The following is a 20,725-nucleotide window of genomic DNA, read 5'->3' on the forward strand; positions in this document are numbered from 1 at the left end:
AGGACATGCACCAATTTGACATTTCTTAGGGAGAAGAAGAACAAAAAAAAGATTTTGTCATGTAATTTGTCGCTACTATGAAGATAAATACTGTGAGGTAGAGCAGCTCAATTTATATGAGCTGGTCTAACAGACAAGTCCTATCAGATGATAAGTGAAATTCAGGCTCTCTACAATTTAATTTCTTTTTTTCTGAATACAGGAGCACATGCCAAAGTAATAAATCTAAGTCTGAAACTATGACTGTCCCGGTTGTTAAGAAACAGTTTTAAAAATCAATAACAAAAATGACTGACAAATGGCTGCTTCTACAACTGGATTGTATCATTGTATCATAGGAATTAAAAGAGGATGCATAGGGAGAAAGTGTCCTTGGTGGTACAGAAGTGGCTTAGAGTACGGTAACTCCAGCACAAAGAGTAACAGAAGCGGCAGACAGGTTTGCAGTACAGCGTGGGATGCAGTACAGCTCTGCCCATGCCTATCAGCACCTCCGACCAGCACTGACACACAGGGACTACAAACACCCCATACATCTGCATGATTCTCATCACCCTCCCTAGGAAGAAAACACCCAAGCTGAGGATGACACTGTTGGCATTTCCACAGCAATGGGTTGTAGCTATTTCATTAAACAGGTCAGACATCAAGTGTCTGCACAAGTACGTGGTGACATGACCTGCAAGCTGCAGGCAGCAGAGGTAGCTGGAAGACAACTTGTTACCAGCACCTGAAGAAAGAAATGTTCTCAGAACCAGGCAGAATGCACACCTCTGCATTCCCAGCCATTGCCACACTAATTTATTCTATTTAAAAAAAACCCCTTCTGTTACAGATTATTTGCACCTTTGGCCACGTTGATGACATGCCTCAGAATAAAGGATCACATTTTGCATTAAGTATTACTCTCACTGCACAAATTCAGGGATATTTCTACTCAAAGCAGCTTCTTTCCTGTCTCTAACTCAATCATTAGAGTCCCTTTTAAAGAGTATTTCTTGATCACGTTTCCTACAATATTTCTTAGAATTACAATTAGGAAACATAAATAACTGATGGTGCTGTCAGATGAATCCTGTATTATCCAACTGCTAGGTTAAGAACAGCCACTTATAGTTGATGGGCTACTACCACAGGACACTGTGACACTGGCTATTAGAGAATTCCCACTCATATGTATTTAAAGTTCTTTGAAACTCCAGTATCTTTACCAAATGACCCTCCTCAGGCTTTAATTAAGGTCTTCTGAGGACATTTTCCTTCTGGTTAAATGACAGCAAATCCTCTTTTCTTGCTGCAGTTTGTTTGCTTGGTTTTTGAACAGCTAGCATTTACCTTTTTCTTTTACACATTTTCAACTATTTATAGTCTCCTGTTTATGAAGGATACACAAACTCTGTATAAGCCTTTGCACTGCTCTGCCTTTGCATTCTTTTTCTTGCTTTCTATGTCAACGTTTATACAAACACAAAATCTGCAGCAGTATTTAAAAATTTAAGTTGGAAGGAACCTCAGCAAGATCATCTAGTCCAACGCCAATATCTCAAATTATTAGTCACACTAAAAACACATGAAGCTCCCACAGTCAGTACATATCAGATGATCAAAACCAGATGCAGATTCTTCCAACTTCTGGTTGCCATAGTACTGAGAACACTGTATGAGAATTTTGCTTCATCTATCAATATCCTGTATTTCTACAGTGCCTTTCGGCAAAGGACAGAATTATCAGTCCATCCCCCAGCCTGCATATTTACTGTCTAACACCGATAGCTCCGTCACAAACTCCATTAATCAGGCCAATGCCAACTGCTGGCATTTCAACTGCAATTTTCACACAAAGTTGAACAGTCTGAGTTTCAGATAACCAGGCTCAAACAGTTTAACAATCAAAGATTATCAGTGTATTTTCAAAAGGAGTATGTCACCAAGCTAGAAAAATGTTAGCACATCACCGAGACTTGCACATCATCTGTATCACTGTAGAGTGTTCATACTTGTCAGATACTACTGTGAAATAAGCCTTTCATCTTTGATTTTTTTGTGTGCAATTGTCTCATTTGCAATTCATTTTTTTTATAGTAAAGCCTATCTTGAAAACAAAACTTTGAAAATAGGTAGAATTTGTAAACTGGGCAGTCTCACTTGCATAAAATGGAGGGATCTAAAAATCAGTGCAAGCAGTGAATTGACACTTATTAGGTGAACATAACCACCAAGGTGTCAACAAGGGTGGTCACGCTCTCCTTTAGACCATTAAAATGAACTGACCAGACTAGAAGCTCAGCACCTGAACATTCCTATTAAGTTGCATATGTGAACTGAGCTCTTGAACATCTAGAAGTTAATCAGGACATTTAAGGCTCTAAAGGTAGTTCAACAGTTTTCATACAGGAAAGAATCTCCACTCCACCCCTGCGAGCCAAGGAAATTATTTGGATACAAATTAGTAAGCCACATTTCCAGGAGAGAATAAAAGCAGTGTAAGATGAAATACAAATGCACAAGTCTGTTTCCAGCTGAAAACAAGAGTAGCACTGCAGCAATTGTCACTCGGTATTAATGCCCACTTCACTGTATGAAATCAAGTGCTGCGTTGCAGGAGAATTTCAGCTTCTGGAATACAAGTTCCCACTTTTCTGCCATAGTGGTACTGCCACTGGTAACACTCCCCTTGAGTTACAGGCAAAAGAGTTATTTCACCCCATTACACAATATACAATTACCCAAACTTTGTAGAACAGATTCCAAGGGAAAGAATTTCCTTCTTGTCTTAGTCCTGTAAAAAAGGCTCTAACATCATTTAACAGCAGCTCAGAGATCACCAGCAAAACACTGTAATCTTTGCTTCTTGCAATGATTTTTGAAATTGCTTTTAACACAAATATACGTGTACAACACAAGCATGTAAACTGCATGGTGTTATGCTCAGTTCCAAGCCTTCTGCAGTTTAGAGTGTTTAAACATCATGACACAAGGGTCAATCCCTGATTTTTCATTTTCTGTAAGCACCCGAACCAAATCCACCATTTCAGCAACTGCTGCTATTTGTTCACAGTATTTTTCCTAAAGCTGCTAAAATATACACTTCCATCCACCTACGCTCCAATAGGCTAGTACAGAAAAAACTGCAGCTACAAATAAATGAACCATTACTGGATAGATAGAAGAATTTCCAATTACATAGAAAACAGGGAAACTGGCAACTGCATTATATAACATACTCGGTTCATTTATTTAGAGAAATGTAACTGAAAAGTTACAACTTTTTAATTCCAGAAGTGTAATAAAAATAAAGTCTTTGTTGCTGCAATCCTGCAGTCGGAATTCCACTTATTTCCACCGGGATTTTCCAGCTACTGTTGAGGTGCACTGGAACGTGATTTAGCTGCTTCTTTCCTAAAAAAGAATTGCACAAGGATCTTTCCAGTTGGAAAATAAAACAATATTGAGAGATCATATTTACTGTTCCTCACAGCAAAACTTTAATCTGACTTTTCTTACCTAGCAGTCTCATGTAACCCAAAAAACATCTTTCTTGACTTCCCCACATCACGTGAAACACAGCAGGATCTGATTTTGTCATCAGTCTCCATATCCCAGTACAAAAGCATCCAAATAGTGCACTCTCAGTTCTAGGTAAACCTTCTATATTCTTGTGTGTTCATACACATACAAAAATCCAAGAGTACCATTTTTGGATATTTAGAAACAGTTATCCACAGTTAAATCTAACATTTAAATTGAACATTTCTCAAAGTTATATGCACAGAATTTTCACTGAAGGCTGTAGGTCTGCTGCATGTCCTTCACTGAAAGGGTTATAAAGAGGGACCGTGGATCCTTTCTGTTTTTGCAGACTGTTATCTTCCCTCTCAGGGCCTCTCCTGCAAAAGTAAAAAGGAAATTAGTATGCTTACATTACTGAATCATGCACAGTAACAGCAAAGATGCATTACATACCCTTAAATTGCATGAAAAGCTGTTCTCAGTCAGAATTAAACAAGTCTACAAAGGTTTCATTTACATTCTCAAAGCTCTAAGCAATGGTCTTGACAACAAACCTAAGTTTAACTGCAGTTAAGCCTGGTAAGGTGCTGAGTTCTGATACTTTATTTCTCCAATTACCCACCCAAAGAGCTGACAAGCCAATTTTACTTGTGACTGCAGAAAAAACGCTGTATTCCTTGGATACATTAACCTCTCTTTGTATCTGGTTGAGATGGATCAGCATATCACTACCAAACATTCCCAGGCACACACAGGCCTCAGCTGGACAGGGACTAAGTGTCGATGTACTATGTGCCCCCACGCACCCCCGAGCTTCAAATATCAGCTTGTTTTTTCATGAAATGATATATAACATCTTGGAAATTCTTGACCATAGATTTCCATCTATGACGTAAGTAAATTATTAGCAGTAATAAAACAGTATAAAAAAGCAAAATTGCTAGTCCACAAAAATTAATATTCCATTATTCCTTTGCTGAGGTCCCTGATTTAAATGCATCACTACTATCAACCTTGAGTAAAACCAAGTAACCACAAAAACCTATTCCACTTCCTACTGCGTATGCCACACGGTTTGGATTTGCACTGCATTTCATTTAAGCTTCAATTAGGTAATATTTTCATCTGGCAGGGAACATTAACACAGAAATCTTCATGGCATTTCAAGTATACATACATTATTAATAGCAAATTTTGTTTTACAATCACACTTTCTTGACCATAACACTTGGCATACATGTGCTTCACCTAAAACCAGAGAGAATGCTTTGATACGGAAGAAAAGAGCTGAGGCATCTAGAATGGCACAACTCTCACTTTTGGTGTTACTAAATTTAAGTAAAAGCTTTCATCCTAGAGAAATTCCAGGCCTTGATGTTTCTCTGTTGAACATTTTGTCCTAGGCTGCACTGATCAAGCCTGGTTCCATCCACAGAGCACATCCACATTTATTCATTACATACTTCAAAGGTCTATTCTAGCTTTTAAAAGCACTTTCAGATTCTGAAATTAATGAGCAGAAAAATGAAACCTGCTGTGCCAGCTTAAGAACTTGTGTATACTTTCCAAGAGATGTTTTACTTTTCACACACAAGGTAAGAGATCAGTTGTGGATCTCAAGTCCTGTTTCATGACCTAACAGTCCACTTTACCATCGTGCAAATGTACTCAATGGATATGATGTGAAAAGCTTTAATAGCTATGTACCCTCTGAAACTTTATACAGGACTAAACGAAGGGACAATGAACCCATTTCTCTATAGGCACAGCTCTTCTTAACTTCTTTTCCCCCCCCTGCATCTAATATCCTTACATTAAGATAGCAGAAAATGAGACTCGCAGATATTAGGAGCTCCAGGAACTGATTCATGCTATATGAATTTAAGACAAGACTTACAAGTTTGTATCTGTCCTGTAAAAGTCACACAAACTGAAATCCACAGCCAACTCCAACTAGTCGCAGGGTTTACTATTTGCTTATTTGAAAGCTTTATTTAAAAAGCAGTTTTGAGTGACTTGGCTTTCAACAAGGTTCTTGATTTCCAGATACTTAAAGAACAACTTTAATTAACAATATTCATATTTCTGAGTATGAAGGACAAATTGATAGAGAAGATGGTACGGAAAGACATTAAAGAGAATTTAGTTTTTTACTAGCTTTCACCTGCTCTCCCAACCCCTATCCCATGCACCAGCAAATTCCATATTTCCTAGGCAGTGCCTCAAGATTCTTCTGGACTTGCATGCCTGACTGGGAAGCAAGGGGGTAACAAAAAGAAAAGCCTCAGATCTCTGCAGAGCAAATATATGGGGTAGTGTTTCATAAATTTCCCTAAAGCATATACAACTGGCATTTGGGCTACATCACCCCCCCTAAATACTGAAGAGAAGTTAATACATTTCAAAACCATTAGTGTGGCTGTAAATCTAGTACTTGGAAGACTTTAGCTTTAAGTCTTTAGTTTCAGGGAAAGAGAAAAACAATAAAGAGGCAACGAAATGGAAACAAACTGCAGACTTATTTGCAAATGTAAATTTCTTTGTTGATAGAGACATACATGCCTGAATGTATTAATGTCACATATGGATGAAAAGATATGCTTATAGTACACTGTGCAGAGAGATTGCTTCCAACACAGATTAGCACAGGAATGATTTCAGACTTGTCACGTACAAAAATAACTAAATCATAGTTTTGATAAGAGCTCAGGAAACAACCCAGAAGTTGAAGCCAAACACCTTCAGGTTAGTATATTTTACTTATTTACCAACAAGTGAAATTCAACCACCTGGACTGCAGAAAGGCAGAATGGATTTTCCATTTTTAAATACAATAATGTGTGAAACTTTTAAAATAACACCACATTTATGTTAGAAAAAATAAAATAAAACTTTAAGCCAACAGCATTAGCATTTTCAAACAAGGTATCTGAAATGATGTGCCCCAGCAAGAAACTAATTTTGAAGTTGGAGGACCTTCACCTTCTATAATACAGTGGGGGAATGCAAGAATCGGGGTATCTTTTTTGGTGGCCTTCAGTCAGGTACTCAAAGGTCAGTTACAGCTCAAACTTTTATGCAACTGATAAATCACCACAAAAACTCTGGATTGAGAAATTCTGTTCCTATAGCTCAACTCTAGCTTGATGACCAACATACACACTGCATTCTTCTTATCTTTTGGGAACTACATACAGTGAATATTTTAATATCTAAAAAAAAACCCCAAACACAGATACAGATGATGCCTCATATTGTAAGGAAATTTAACCTACACAGGCTTTTTAACCTCGCTTTTAATGAGCTTACCAAGTGAATTTCTCTTAATTTGACTATGTTTTTGTGAAGACTGCTGCTTGCAGTTACTCAAAAAAACTAACCTCAATTTCTTTTCAGTCCTTAATAAGACTTGCAAATTAAGTTATATCTGTAAATATTTAGGAAGTCCATTGCTGAGCCACTTCATAACATCATTTTAAAACCACACAAACTACATCTACGCAGATGATTCTACCAAAGACATCATAGGAGGGTGTGATGTTGATCTACAGCAGCACTACATTCTCTGCTACTCTTCCCTTAGGCCTCCCTTGCCCTGTACACCCTCATCCCTCACACCAGACACATCTACTATTACTATTTTTCTATTTCACTAGATTCAAAATATTTCCCAGCTGTTCATTGTTTACTGTGATCTCAAAAGCTATTGTTTATGTTCTGTTAAAAAGCTGAAGTTTTCAATTTCTTATTGCAAAAATGAAAACAAATAGCAATTTGGAAACTAATCTGGTTTCAAATTCAGGAAGAATTTTAGCATTCTCCATTTGGCACAATTGTCAGTTACATCCACTAACAGTAAACTGACACAAGATCCACATTATTTATCATAAATGCAGGATATTTTGTCAAAGGCTGAAATATAAACATCAAAGAAAGAATGACTATGGTACCAATACTTGTATAAAAGATAAAAAAATATACATTTGCTTTGGTAATTCTGTGTTCTCTGCATAATTTAACAGTTAGTTGGAGATTCCACTTCAGTTTCTGGGCAGCTTTATTATTAGGACACAAATGACTGATGTGATACAATGTGAATTGCAAAGAACTGATAAAATGGTTTCACAGATTATTTAAACAGAGACAGATTTGCCAGGTAGAAAGACACGGTAAATTAAAAAGGGGATTAGAGCTTCTCTCCAGCTAGGAAGTTGAACCTGATTTGAAGACACAGATTTTCAGAACTGCTGAAAAATGAATTATTTGATATATTTTAACATCTTAAACCAACAATTTTCAAAACGTTAACACTAAAGAGCCTATGAGAACTAAAATTCCACAATTTAAATGAATCCATACTTCAATCTTACAATTTAAAACATTAAACAAAGCAATACAATAAACAAAGTTAAGAATTTAAATATAATTACATAAATTATAGCTCACTTCCTAGAACAGAAACCCTCAGCTTCTGTTTGTAAAGGCAGTTAATAAAACAAAGCATTCAATTTTTCTCAGCTATTTCTTATGCGGTAACGACATTAAATCTGCCTTTTCAACCAGTCTTTCTGAGGGCCGAAGCAAACAACAGCAGTGCAACCCAATAACAGAAAGGCAGTTCTGAACAATTAATCAATGTCACATAGATAGAAAATGACTGATGTTTTTTCACCATTCTGCTGTCCTGTGAGCTGCCTGGAGGAAGCTGTCTCTGGGACTCAGCTGCATCACCTTGCTCTTATCACGCTCAGTTGAATGCAAGTAAACCACACAGTGCCATTGCAGTTTGATTAGGACAAAACTGAATTCATTACTAACCCCCTCCTGCATTTTTATTATCCCTTGGGGAGCCCTGAAATTTGTCCCCAAAAAGGAAAAAAAAAATAATTCAGCAGAAGTGCTGCACAAGCTTGCTAGCAGGGGAAAAAAAAAAAAAAAACATCCCTAAATCCATACTGATAAATAATACACATCTGATTCCACACTTTACAGGACACCCTATACATGTGCTCTGAACATTCAAAATAGTTTTTTAGTTCTGACTTTTACCATCAGTGAAACTGCAAACAACTTCATCTTTCAGATGTGTAAGACCTAAGTGTTTAGGCCCAACAAATCATATTTTTTCAGTCTGTAAACTGATTCATCTAAAAGGATTTGACCAAGCCCAAAGATTCCATGCAGTCTCCTCCTGCATATGTAACCATAACATCTACTTAAAGCTTAAAATGATCCATGGCAATGAACTTGTAATGTGAAGACAACCCTGCCTTTTAATGCAACTTGGTGTCCCCTCACTCTGTGATTATGCAAAGATTGGAAGAGTTACTGAAGGTAGCCAGCAATCCTTATCTTCCAGGTTTCATTCTTTTCTCCCTGCGCAAGAGCTTTACGAAGCTAACAGTGAGACAAGTAACAACGCAGTACTCAAAGCACTCCTTATTCTGCCCCAGGTTAAAATTTAAGAATCTTATGAAGCATCTCACTGGAATTGTTTCAAGGAATGTTGCTATAAAACTGCAGTGGATTTGGACTAAAGACACTTTAACCACCGAATCACTGGTGAGAAATATCTTTCGAAATTCCCTACACTGTAAGAATGACAAAGCTTCTAAGGGGCAGTCATATATGCCTTCACAGTTATATAACAGTAAGCTTTCCACTGCTCTTCATGATAACGTTCTCCTCATTTGAGGGTGACAATTTAAACATTATCTAGTTTTCCGCTCTAGACTAACTGGAGCCACTATCTTAGGCAACACTGAGGTCTAGCACACAACTGAAGAAAAGCAAGAGTCAAAAGAGTTACTCTGGAAGAGTTGACTAGAAAGTAGTTTTCATATACCATCTATCTTCTGAAAACGAAAGAACTACAGACAAGATCAATTCGTGGTGGGACCAAGAGCATTTCCCTTAAACTCGATAATTTACCCTTAATCCTGCCATTCCTCTCCCTAAACCGCAGGCACCTGCAGCCAGCTGTACACAGATTGCCACCTTCCCATTTGTCCACTTCTCTTACGGAATCCCCAGCCCATGAAGATCCAAAGAGTAGCTTCTGCACCAAGCAGCATCACTGATCCTTTCGGCATTATCCATCTGATCAGTGACAGCCTTCCTCCATCAGCTGCCCACTTTTATAAACTAAGCAGCCAACTCCTTTCTGTTACATCACTGTTCACCCTCTTCTGAAACTGTGTTGAGGTTCTCTCTTTTCCTTTCATGCTCTAAGTATATTCCCCAAAGATTTTTTATACCAAACTGGCATGTTTCAACACCCTGAGACAAACTATGGACTAGACTGCTGCAAAGAAGTCTACCCAGCCAGCTGAGCCAGGTAAGACAGCCTTGTATGGCTGCCTGAGGGAACGTGCACACACGGCAAGTGACCGAGATGCCCAAGAAAGCTCCAGTACCAGGAAGAAGAGTAGCTACAGGGAACTGTGAATAGCTCAGGTACCAGAAACAGTAGTTACAAGGAACCACGAAGGCCAGATACGTGGTCCTCCAAACTGTATAGCTGCAGTGGCGAAACTCCTTCACCAAGAACTAGTCTTAATTCACTATATTCTGTAGTAGAGATCCTAAACTGTACAGCCTTGTCCCAATCCTTCTCTCTCAGCAGTTGCAACAAAATTCTGAGAAAACCAAATTGTTGTTGCTCTATGGAGCCATATGCCCTTTGAGTCACAGCACTTGCCAAGGGGGCACACATAAGAATGCCATCCAAGTTTCCCTGTCTAGATACAGAACTTCTATTATCTTTCAATGAGATAAAACAGCCATGGGAAGAGATTCTCTCAATATAGTGCTGGAAAGACACACTTAAAACATTTCCGACAAGTCAGCAGGATGATTTTAAACTGCAGATTTCAAAATATACAGCGTAAGACATGGAAGACTTAGCATGACCTCAAAATTCAAGTTTTAACAGTTACTAGATTTTAAAAGCAAGCATCACATTTGGAGGTATCAGTTGTAAGAAAACAAGTGACAGAATTCTACAGACACCATGTTGCTGCTGTAGATAGGCAAAACAGACAATAAAATCTCAATTAGGAACCAAATTATCCAACTGGGACGCACAATATTGAAATATTTCAGTATAAGATCAAAACATTCAGACAGATTAATTGTGCCAGCGTTGTTCTCCTACTTTTAACAAAGCTCTCTATGTAGACAAATTAACATTTTTCAGTTGGTACATTTACAAACAGCTACCCAATTATGGAGACTGAGGAGCTAAAGATAATCAAGGATTTTACAGGGGCTTAGTTATGTGAGTTCTACTTCAGTTTTGCTGTGCTAGCCCCTTATAGCACCATAGAAAAACAAATCAAGGTTTTATTTCCACTGCAAGGCAATATCAAGAACACAAGATGCTGACAATATGCTGTTTTATTGCTAATAGAATTTGCTTGCATACAGATCTGGGTTTTAACTTAATGCACTGTTACTGAAAAGATTCAGTTGGCCCTTTAAAACAATTTTTAAAGCATTTTATTTATTTAGTAAATGCTTGAGACAACCAAATGAGAACCATATTCAGTGTATAATTTTTTGTTTATGAAACTTAGCAGGAATATTTCAACAAACAACAAAAGGAAGTGACTTATGGTTGGACCATTAAATAAGAAAGAGATACTGCACTGGCATCTAAATTTCAATTTTCAAAATAAAGAGATTTTCAAACTAAGAAAAGGGCTACTAAGTGAAGTCTTGTGCTCTGTAGGGAGTCTACAACACAGTACTCTTGTCTGAGAAAGCCCATTTTTTTCTGGCAATAAAGTACCATCTCGCTTCCTTCTCCAGTTTCTTTCATTTTACTGCTTGCTAAGCAGTTAAAGCATATCCAACACACTGATGTTATTTTGCTTTATTTCATTGTACATCACCTTCTATCCTCTCGTCACAGTCTGAGGAGGAACTAGCTTTTCAGAATACTTGAGTAGTAAGAGACTATCCCTCACTCACACACTATATCTAAAACCAAATCATTAGAAATTATCCATTAAAATTATATACAAAGCTGGCTACCATAGTTAGATATCAAGCTGAAATTCAGCGGCAGATCAGAAGTATTAATTAGGTGTAACTTTTACAGCCTCATTCTCCAAATCTTTGGACCTAGATTAAACCTCTCCCCATGTCATCCCACAGGCTGTGGCAGAAATGGCAAAAGAGGGAGGATTAGTTGTAAGCCCCATCCTTTGGCTTCTGATGGCTTGATTCCGTTATTGTTAGATTAGAGATCAAAACATTCAGTCTTTTTTACGGCTGAGAAAATAGATCTATTTTTACAACAAATAACCTGGCATCAAACAGCTGAGAAAATTAGCTAGTTCACACTGCAGAACAAAACAATTTTGCCATGGCATAAAAGAGCCTTTTTCTGTTAAATACCCAACAGGTTCAAATATCTGTAAACTCAACCTCTTCTATAGAGCAAATCCAAACACAATTAAGTGCTTTATGACCACTTCAGGCATATCCCCAAAAGCTATAAAGCATCCAATAGAGACTTACTATTTCAGTCGGGATTAGAAATCCAAGTAAACCATATTTCTTTACTGGGGAAAAAAACCCCACTGCCCTGTCCAAAAGATGCTTTCAAAACAATAAAGCATTCTAAATGCATTTTATACCACCAAATTCTTCTTTCACAACCTATTAAAAAACTAAAAGCAAATGCCACCATGGGCACACTGGTCAGATCATTGCAAGACTCAAATAATACTAATTTCTACTTATTTTCCAATATTTACTAGGGAAGAACTTGTCGTGACTCAGTGTTGCAGATGACACCAAGTTGAGTGGGAGCGTTGATCTGCCTGAGGGTAGGAAGGCTCTACAGAGGGATCTGGATCCATGGGCCCAGGCCAACTGTATGAGGTTCAGCAAGGGTCAGTGTCATGTCCTGCACTTGGATCACAACAACCCCATGAGACACTACAGACTTGGGGAAAGCTGTCTCAACAGAAGAGGACCTGGGGGTGCTGGCAACAGCTGGCTGACTGTGAGCCAGCTGCGTGCCCAGGTGGCCAGAAAGGCCAATACCATCCTCGATTGTATCGGAACAGTGTGGCCAGCAGGGATGGGAAGCGACTGTCCCTCTGTACTCAGCACTGGTGAGGCAGCATCTCCAATACTGTGTTCAGTTTTGGGCCCCTCACTACAAGGAAGACACTGAGGTGCTAGAGTGAGTCCAAAGAAGAGCAACAAAGCTGGTGCAGGATGTGGAGCACAGGTCTTACAAGGAGAGGCTGAGGGAGCTGGGGTTGTTTAGCCTGGAGAAGAGGATGGTCAGGGGAGACCTTATTGCTCTCTACAACCACCTGAAAGGAGGCTGTAGTGAAGTGGGTGCTGTTCTCTCCTCCCAAGCAGCAAGTGAAAGGACAAGAGCCTCAAGTTGCACCAGGGGAGATTTAGACTGGATATTAGGAAAGATTTCTTCACTGAAAGGGTTATCAGGCATTGGAACAGGCTGCCCAGGGAAGTGGTGGAGTCATCATCCCTGGAGGTATTTCAATGACGTGTAGATCTAAGCACTTAGGGATGTGGTTTAGTGGCCCTGGCAGTGTTCCGTTATGGCTGGGCTCGATCTTGAAGGTCTTTTCCACCCTAAATGATCATGTGAACACATTTAGTCAGAAGTGGGTTGTCTTTATCTCCCATTGCTATATATTTCTTATTTTAAGAATTCATACAGAGTACTGATGAATATTGGTAAACACAGGGATAGACATAAAAGGCTGAAGCCTTGAAATGATGCAAATGTATTTAATCTAATGGAGTCACTTTTTTCTTCAGTAAACTTGCATTGAGAAAAGTCCCCTTGAAGAAAAAAAGTTTCCCCAAACGCAAAGTACACTTGCAGTGGAAGTCAGGTCAACATGTCAGGTACTAACAATAGTAAAACATGAATGAATTAGCACTGCTTCTTACCAAATGTCAGATGACAAACAGCTGGAAGTGCAACTTTACATATACTGCAAAAGAAGTTTGAGCAGTTTCTTCAGCTGGTGAAATGGAAAATAAAAGACTGAAGAAACCAAAGAATATGGTTAACCACAAATTATCAAGATGAATACCTGTCACTATTTTTACAAAGAAAAAAAAATATGAAAAAAGGAAGATAGGGAAATCTGTACTTATAGTTAACGTGTTGAGGAAAAAGGATTTTTGAAACAATGAAGGAGAAGGGTCAAAGTCAGAGCAAATGTTATTTTCAAAAATTATCACCTAAATAAAGAAACATTCCTATGTAAGTATCAGTAAACACCATCTGCCCTGTTAGGTTTATGTCATCCATGAACAAATATCCCACAAAAATTAAAAACTGGGATTACAAAGGAAATGGAAATGACATCAAGAGTATCTCTCAGAACAGTCTCTAACACTAGAAATAACTTGTACACAATCCTAGATTAAAGTGGTAAATTTATATAAGATATAGAAACAGACAGAATGAGTAAAAGGATGGGAGAGGGAAACAATTAATTACAAAAAGAAGGAGATGGGTAAAAAGAAAAGAGAAACACAACTCGAACGAGATTTGTTATGGGAGTAATTTTAAGAAATATGAGCTAATACAGAAAAAGGAAGGAGTTATGGCAAAAGTGATTTTGAAGGTCGACTAGGTTGTGTTCACTGCTTCAAAGCACACTGTTTCTGCAGTTGTCTTCAGAAAGTCACTGCACCTAGACTAGAATTCTAGAGCCAGGCACACCTCCTAGTAATTTCACACATTTGGTAAATGTCAAATGATCTATGTAATATTAAATAATGTGCATATTCTAACAAATGTCATTGCACTTAAAATTTCCCTTCACACTCTATGACATTGAAACTTAATGAGTTGCTACAAGGAGACTTTATCCAGTCTTGTCTAGAAAGAGAACCTGAACAGAACACAAGCCAAGTACAAATGCACCAATGTGTATGTCCACGCCAAGAAGTGAAAGGACTTAAGAATATGCAAGTAAAAATTGTTTAAGAATATAAAGTCAAACACAAAAGACAGAAATGATTTGTGAGATAACATAGGCCACAGTGCCTTTAGGAAATAAGCTCTGGATGATAGCTGGAAGAGGCAACTGTAAAAGCAGTTTAATTGAGGTTAGATGCTCCTTTCACCATTGTACATTCATAATTAGGTCTGTTAAGAGAGACAACATTCCACCCACGTCAATACTTCTCTATAGCACCTCTAAGTCTCTTGATCTCAGTCTTTTTTCCCAGCGTCCACACAAGTTTTTGTGTGTCTTCCCTCAATATGTCCGATCTATTTATAAACTGTTTAGGTTGGGGCCACATATTACCATGAGTTTATTAAACAACCAGCAGAAATGAGCCCCAATTCTGAGGTTTTTCCCCTGCTCCTGCTAGGTCTGTAATGAAAAATGGCCCTCAAAGATGATTAATTCACCACCAGGTTCAGAGTTCAACAGTGGTGAGTAAATATCTAGTGGTTAAGTGGATGAAAATAAAACAGCATAAAAATTTCCGTTGATTATAAAAAGACTAGGAGAGTCTGAAAGAAAATGCAGTTCTACAGGAATAAGAGGGCAAGACTTGTAATTCCTGACCTGTTGTGTGCCCACCCTCTTGCATGACTATCTTGTGACAGCCAATACACATATTTCTGTGTCTACCATGCAAGGAATATTTGACTACTTGCACGGAAATATGTTTTCAAGACTTACCCAAGTGAACTAATTAAAACCACTAACAAGCATCACTTCAGTCTTCAATATCTTACTCCAAAAATCTATCATCTGAATTTTGGATTATCCCTAACAACAAAAGCCTTTTTACTTGAATCAAATTCAAGGTGAAACATATTACAGTACATACCCATTTTATAAAAATTTACAGTGTATCAAAATAACATTTTCCATACTTCAATGGATCAAGTTCATGGCTGCAAGTTATCTGAAACTGTTTTCAATTTACAGAGTAATCCCACAGTGCCAGGTACAACACATCATGAATCAAATCATGATTCATTTAACAAATACAGCATAGTTCAGGAGCACTACAAAAAATTCTATGCAAACACTTGACAAATATGATACTTAAGAACAACAGTAATGTTAAAATTAAGAGAAAGTTAATAGCAGTGTTCTGGTCTTGCATTTTTCTGCTTCAAAAATGCTTTGATACAGTTTTCTCATCAAAATTACAGTATGGAACTATGCAAGTATAAGTCATACACTCACAACATAGCTATGCAGACATTTATATGTATTTTTAACATGAATTTTGTATAGATATGTCCCAGTGCTTTGCTGAGACAAATTCTTTAACAGCAGCTGAAAGATTTATTTCCTAGATCTTTTAAACACTTACATCTTTTTATAAGTATTTTAGATTTAAACTTGATGACAACAGCAGTGTAACACAATCAGTGTTGCACCACAACAGAATTTAAATATACCTGCTTCTACAGGAATTGGTTTCTCCAGGAGAAAAACTGTCTGTTTCCAGTGTGTTTTGGTACACTGGGGACCAGTTGAAAACAAGACCTGCAATGGAAGAGTTCAAGAGTTTGATTAAGAACAACATTTTTGATATCACACCACATCAATCAATTACTAAACACACATGCACATGAAGTGTTGGTTACAACAAAACAGACTGACTGCCAAACACCTTGAGGCAGAATAAAATACAGAAACACCCTCATCTCTCAAAGACATTTTAAAAATGCATGTGAAATACTCACCTTGTTGTGACAGTTCTTCTCAAAAAATATATCAAAATAACCAGCAACTGCCTATTAAAAAAAGAGGAAAGTCTATCATTAATATATACATTTATTGGGATTTCCACTCCTTTTCAAGCCTTTACTAAGAGAAACAAGCTTATATTTATGCTTTCAGGCATGTTAAAAATCCCAAGTCAAAAAATAAACTGTCATCATACCTTTGTCCTACTTGAGAATATTCAGCCCCCTGTAACTGCATTTTATTACATATCAAATTTTAATCTGAGTTTCCAAAATAACCCCCACACCCTAACTACAACTAGAATGACATAGGAGAAAACAGCCTTTCAGATGTGCAAATCCACAAGCACAAATTTCAGTCCTTGTCTCCTCCCACGACTCTCACTAGATACACACACAGTATGACGTGTTTACTCTTTGCATAGCTTAACACTATTCTCCACAAAAGCTCCCTGTGAACAGAGGTAGAGCATAACCAAGCAGGGAATATTTTTCTGCCTCTACTACACACACAGATAAGGAGAAAGATTCACAAATGCTTCATGCCGGCCTTTCTAGCAGTTAATAGCTTCTAATAGCAATTCTCCATAGGATTCCCTGGAATCCTCCTTCTGTCCCTCCGGCCACCCCACTTCTAACTGCAAAAAAAAAAAAGCCTCTTCAGTGCATAATTCATTAGTGGGACTTTTCTTACAGCTGGAAAAGAAATACAAAAAGTCTGTGCACAAAACAGTATACCAACACTACTAGTTACACAGGCCTTCAATGCTGGCCTGCTTTTTTGACAAAAAAACCCCTTATGAGAGTCCTGGAAATTTCAAGAATTCAAATAAAGAACTGGAAGATGCTAATAAAATGCCATCCACTCCACAGTTTCACCTGAAATCCTGTCCATGCTCACCTTCATTTGCTTTCTACTGTCTCCTACAAAAAGGCTAAAGCAAATCAGAGTGTGGGCCCAAGGCAGTTATGCTTTTCTGTTACATGTCAGCCTGAAGAAATGACCCAGCACAGAGCTTTTGAGTAACTCCATCTACAGCACCTGGGGACTCTATCCCTGTGACAGCAGGAAGGGATTCTCCCCACATCAGCTATAGTACATTCAAGTAAGATATGTACTACATCAATGATGGCAAGCCTGTTAACATGAAAACTCACTGCAAACAACCCATGATAACATTTCTCTCACAGCACCAGTGTTTGTGTCCTACTCTAGGTCTACAAAACTGGTTGTTCTGAACAGATACAAAGGACAAGTTCTGTAGCATTCCCTTCATATTGACTGAGATAGACTGAGAAGAAAAAAAAAAAATGTCCAACATGCCGACAAAATTAAGGTAATGCACTGAATGGCACAAGGATTTATTATTATGGAACATTTAATATGAACGGTAGCTAAACCATTCTAGTAATTTTCTTCTGTAGTCTAAATCCAGAACTGATTTCACCAACATGGCAGTGAATACAGTATCTTAAAGCAACTAAGTCTGTGTTAATGCACCTGTATTAGTTTTTCAACCTAAGGTCACTCCAGATAAGCCTGGAAAGTTCCAGATTCCAATGTGGGTAAATATTCCTTAAAAAATGAACCAAGGAGACACTGAGGGACCTTTGTGACAAATAAGCACCAGACGTTGGAAACAACGACTCTTCCATCCCTTAAGTGAAGTCCTATCACTCAATGATGAGAATTTAATTCCCAGGTGAATTACAACCTTATCTCTAATATGTCTTTTTTGAGTAAAGATTGAGAATGTTTTGACAAAGCTTTATTGATCCATCAGACTACTTCTATTGATGCACAATCTTTTCTGGACATTAGTCAGAGATTTACTAAGGCATAAAAATAGTTTTCAATCATCAGGTTAATGCTGGTGATACGCTTACAAATAAGACCTAGGATATGATTACTGGAGAAAGGAAAACAAGGTTGAGACAACAAAAATACATTAAGAATTATGGGGGGAAAAAAATTTACTTTCAAAGAAAATGAGACAATCAAGCTACATTTTGGACCAAAAAACTAAAAGCTCCAAGCAGACCTAGATAAATGCAATTATCTATATACTTGGCATCAAGAAGTAACAGAAACACCCTTCGTGCTACCCTGAGAAAACATCCCCAGATAAACATTTTTTTGGGATCAAGTCCGGGCTGAAAAGAAACTGCAGTTAGAAGCAAAGAAACTGTCCCCTGCTATTTGCTACCTCCCATACTCAGGGAAACAGGATTTATACACCTTCTGTAAATTACCAGGATAAATAACCATCTTATTCCCTACAGTATCAAAGGTTTTCTAACTTAAACACCGACTACCTAGAGATAGTAACACTAATTATTACACATCAAAGGCCACCTTATGCAGAGCTCCAAGGATCACAGAGCGCAAGTTCAAAGGATTACAGAGAACAAGAGTTCTACATTGATCCATTCAATTTTTTGTTACGTTCTAGAACGGATATATGTCCTTCAACATTGATACTGAAATAGTTGAGCCAAAAAAAAAAACAGTATGTAGTTAGCTACTTGTCACGATATTTCCTTTAACAATTCATACAACCCATTCCAATACTTCTGAGTATGAATCGTTCAATTAGAAGTTTTATCAAAAGAAACAGGCTGGGCTCCCATGCTAAAATACAGGGAGGGCATGCAGGATCTCAGCATAGCTTTAAGAGTTTATTGTAGAAAGCAAGCAAGGAGGGAACTCAATAGAAAGGGAAGACTCAAATTTTCAGTTAATCCAGAAAACCTTAGTCTAAAGAATGGGTGGGCCTATGTCAAAGAGAAACCTTGCTCTTGACACCCAGTTCAGTGATTTGTTCATACCAGAAAAGAACTTGACAGCTTCTTACAACCACCCAAGCTTTGCTTAAAGCAATCTAGGAATTAAAAAAAATAGACAATTATAGCCTTACTATGATGGTCTGGTTTTATCTATCTAACACAGAGCAAGTACAAATCTTAACACTTAATTCCTACCAGGACACTTTAAATCCAGAGTGTAGCTTTTTTCATTACAGCTCAATTTTATAAATCTTTTTAGTTATTCTAGTAGCAGCAAAACATTTAATTTTCCAAAAACTGGTGAATGACACTACATCTTTAATACAGAAAGAAAGTTTTCTTTGCAATATTAAAGCCTTTACTAAAGCTGTTTCCCACAGCATTCTCCTGGGGAAATTGGCTGCCTATGGTTTGGATGGGTGCACTCTTCACTGGGTTAAAAACTGTCTGGATGGCTGAAAGAATCATGGTGAATGAGGTTCAATCCAGTTAGCAGCTGGTCACGAGTGGCTTTCCCCAGGGCCCAGTACTGGGGCCAGTTTTCTATAATATCTCTATCAATGATCTGGATGAGGGGATCAAGTGCACCCCCAGTAAATTTGCAGATGACACCAAGTTGGGTGGGAGCGTTGATCTGCCTGAGGGTAGGAAGGCTCTACAGAGGGATCTGGATCCATGGGCCCAGGCCAACTGTATGAGGTTCAGCAAGGGTCAGTGTCATGTCCTGCACTTGGGTCACAACAACCCCATGAAACACTACAGACTTGGGGAAAGCTGTCTCAACAGAAGAGGACCTGGGGGTGCTGGCAACAGCTGGCTGACTGTGAGCCAGCTGCATGCCCAGGTGGCCAGAAAGGCCAATACCATCCTCGATTGTATCGGAACAGTGTGGCCAGCAGGGATGGGAAGTGACTGTCCCTCTGTACTCAGCACTGGTGTGTTCAATACTGTGTTCAGTTTTGGGCCCCTCACTACAAGAAAGACATTGAGGTACTAGAGTGAGTCCAAAGAAGAGCAACAAAGCTGGTGCAGGATGTGGAGCACAGGTCTTACAAGGAGAGGCTGAGGGAGCTGGGGTTGTTTAGCCTGGAGAAGAGGATGGTCAGGGGAGACCTTATCACTCTCTACAACTACCTGAAAGGAGGTTGCACTGACGTGTCAGTCTCTTTTCCCTGGTAAGAAGTGATAGGACGAGAGGAAACAGCTTCAAGTTGCACCAGAGGAGGTTTAGATTGGGTATTAGGAAAGATTTCTTCACTGAAAGGGTTATCAGGCATTGAACAGGCTGCCCAGGGAAGTGGTTGGGTCATCATGCCTGGAGGTATTTCAAAGACATGTAGATCTAAGCACTTAGGGATATGGTTTAGTGGTGGACTTGGCAATGTTAGATTTACAGTTGGACTCAATGATCTTAAAGGCCTTTTTCCATTTAAATGATTCTATCTCACTGGCAAAGTATTGGAGGATTCAAAGCTGCTATACAGATTAGTTATTTCTCCCCTCAGTGTTTTCTGAGAAGTTTTACATAAAGCATTGAAATTTCTGCTTCTACATTAAACAGTACTAAGTCTTCCTTGAAAAAGTTACGAAAAAATATCTGCATTACAGAAGCCTATTTCAATACTCCCAAATGCAAGTGCTAAAAAAGCTGTAAACAAAAACAAAGGTTAGGGTTAGGGTTGGCCAAACCCTTTGGTC

General features: G+C 38.3%; 1 protein-coding gene across 2 annotated transcripts in view; it reads right to left on the reverse strand.

Moving 5' to 3' along the window:
• Window positions 1-3,207: 3,207 nt before the first annotated feature.
• Window positions 3,208-20,725, reverse strand: part of PRMT3 (protein arginine methyltransferase 3) — a 66,450-nt gene continuing 48,932 nt past the window's right edge. Inside the window, exons 14-17 of one of the 2 annotated variants that reach the window (XR_012634519.1) lie at window positions 16,238-16,288; window positions 15,950-16,037; window positions 3,505-3,887; window positions 3,208-3,399 (exon numbers count right to left, since the gene is read on the reverse strand). Coding sequence is in view for 1 of the 2 variants with exons in the window: in XM_074917973.1 (XP_074774074.1) it covers window positions 3,778-3,887; window positions 15,950-16,037; window positions 16,238-16,288 (249 nt within the window). In the remaining variant the exon portion in view is untranslated. Of the gene's footprint in view, window positions 3,888-15,949; window positions 16,038-16,237; window positions 16,289-20,725 lie in introns of both variants that reach the window. The other variant, XM_074917973.1, reaches the window with a different exon arrangement.

This window comes from Athene noctua, chromosome 14 (genome assembly GCF_965140245.1).
Source record: "Athene noctua chromosome 14, bAthNoc1.hap1.1, whole genome shotgun sequence".
Classification (NCBI taxonomy): domain Eukaryota; kingdom Metazoa; phylum Chordata; class Aves; order Strigiformes; family Strigidae; genus Athene; species Athene noctua.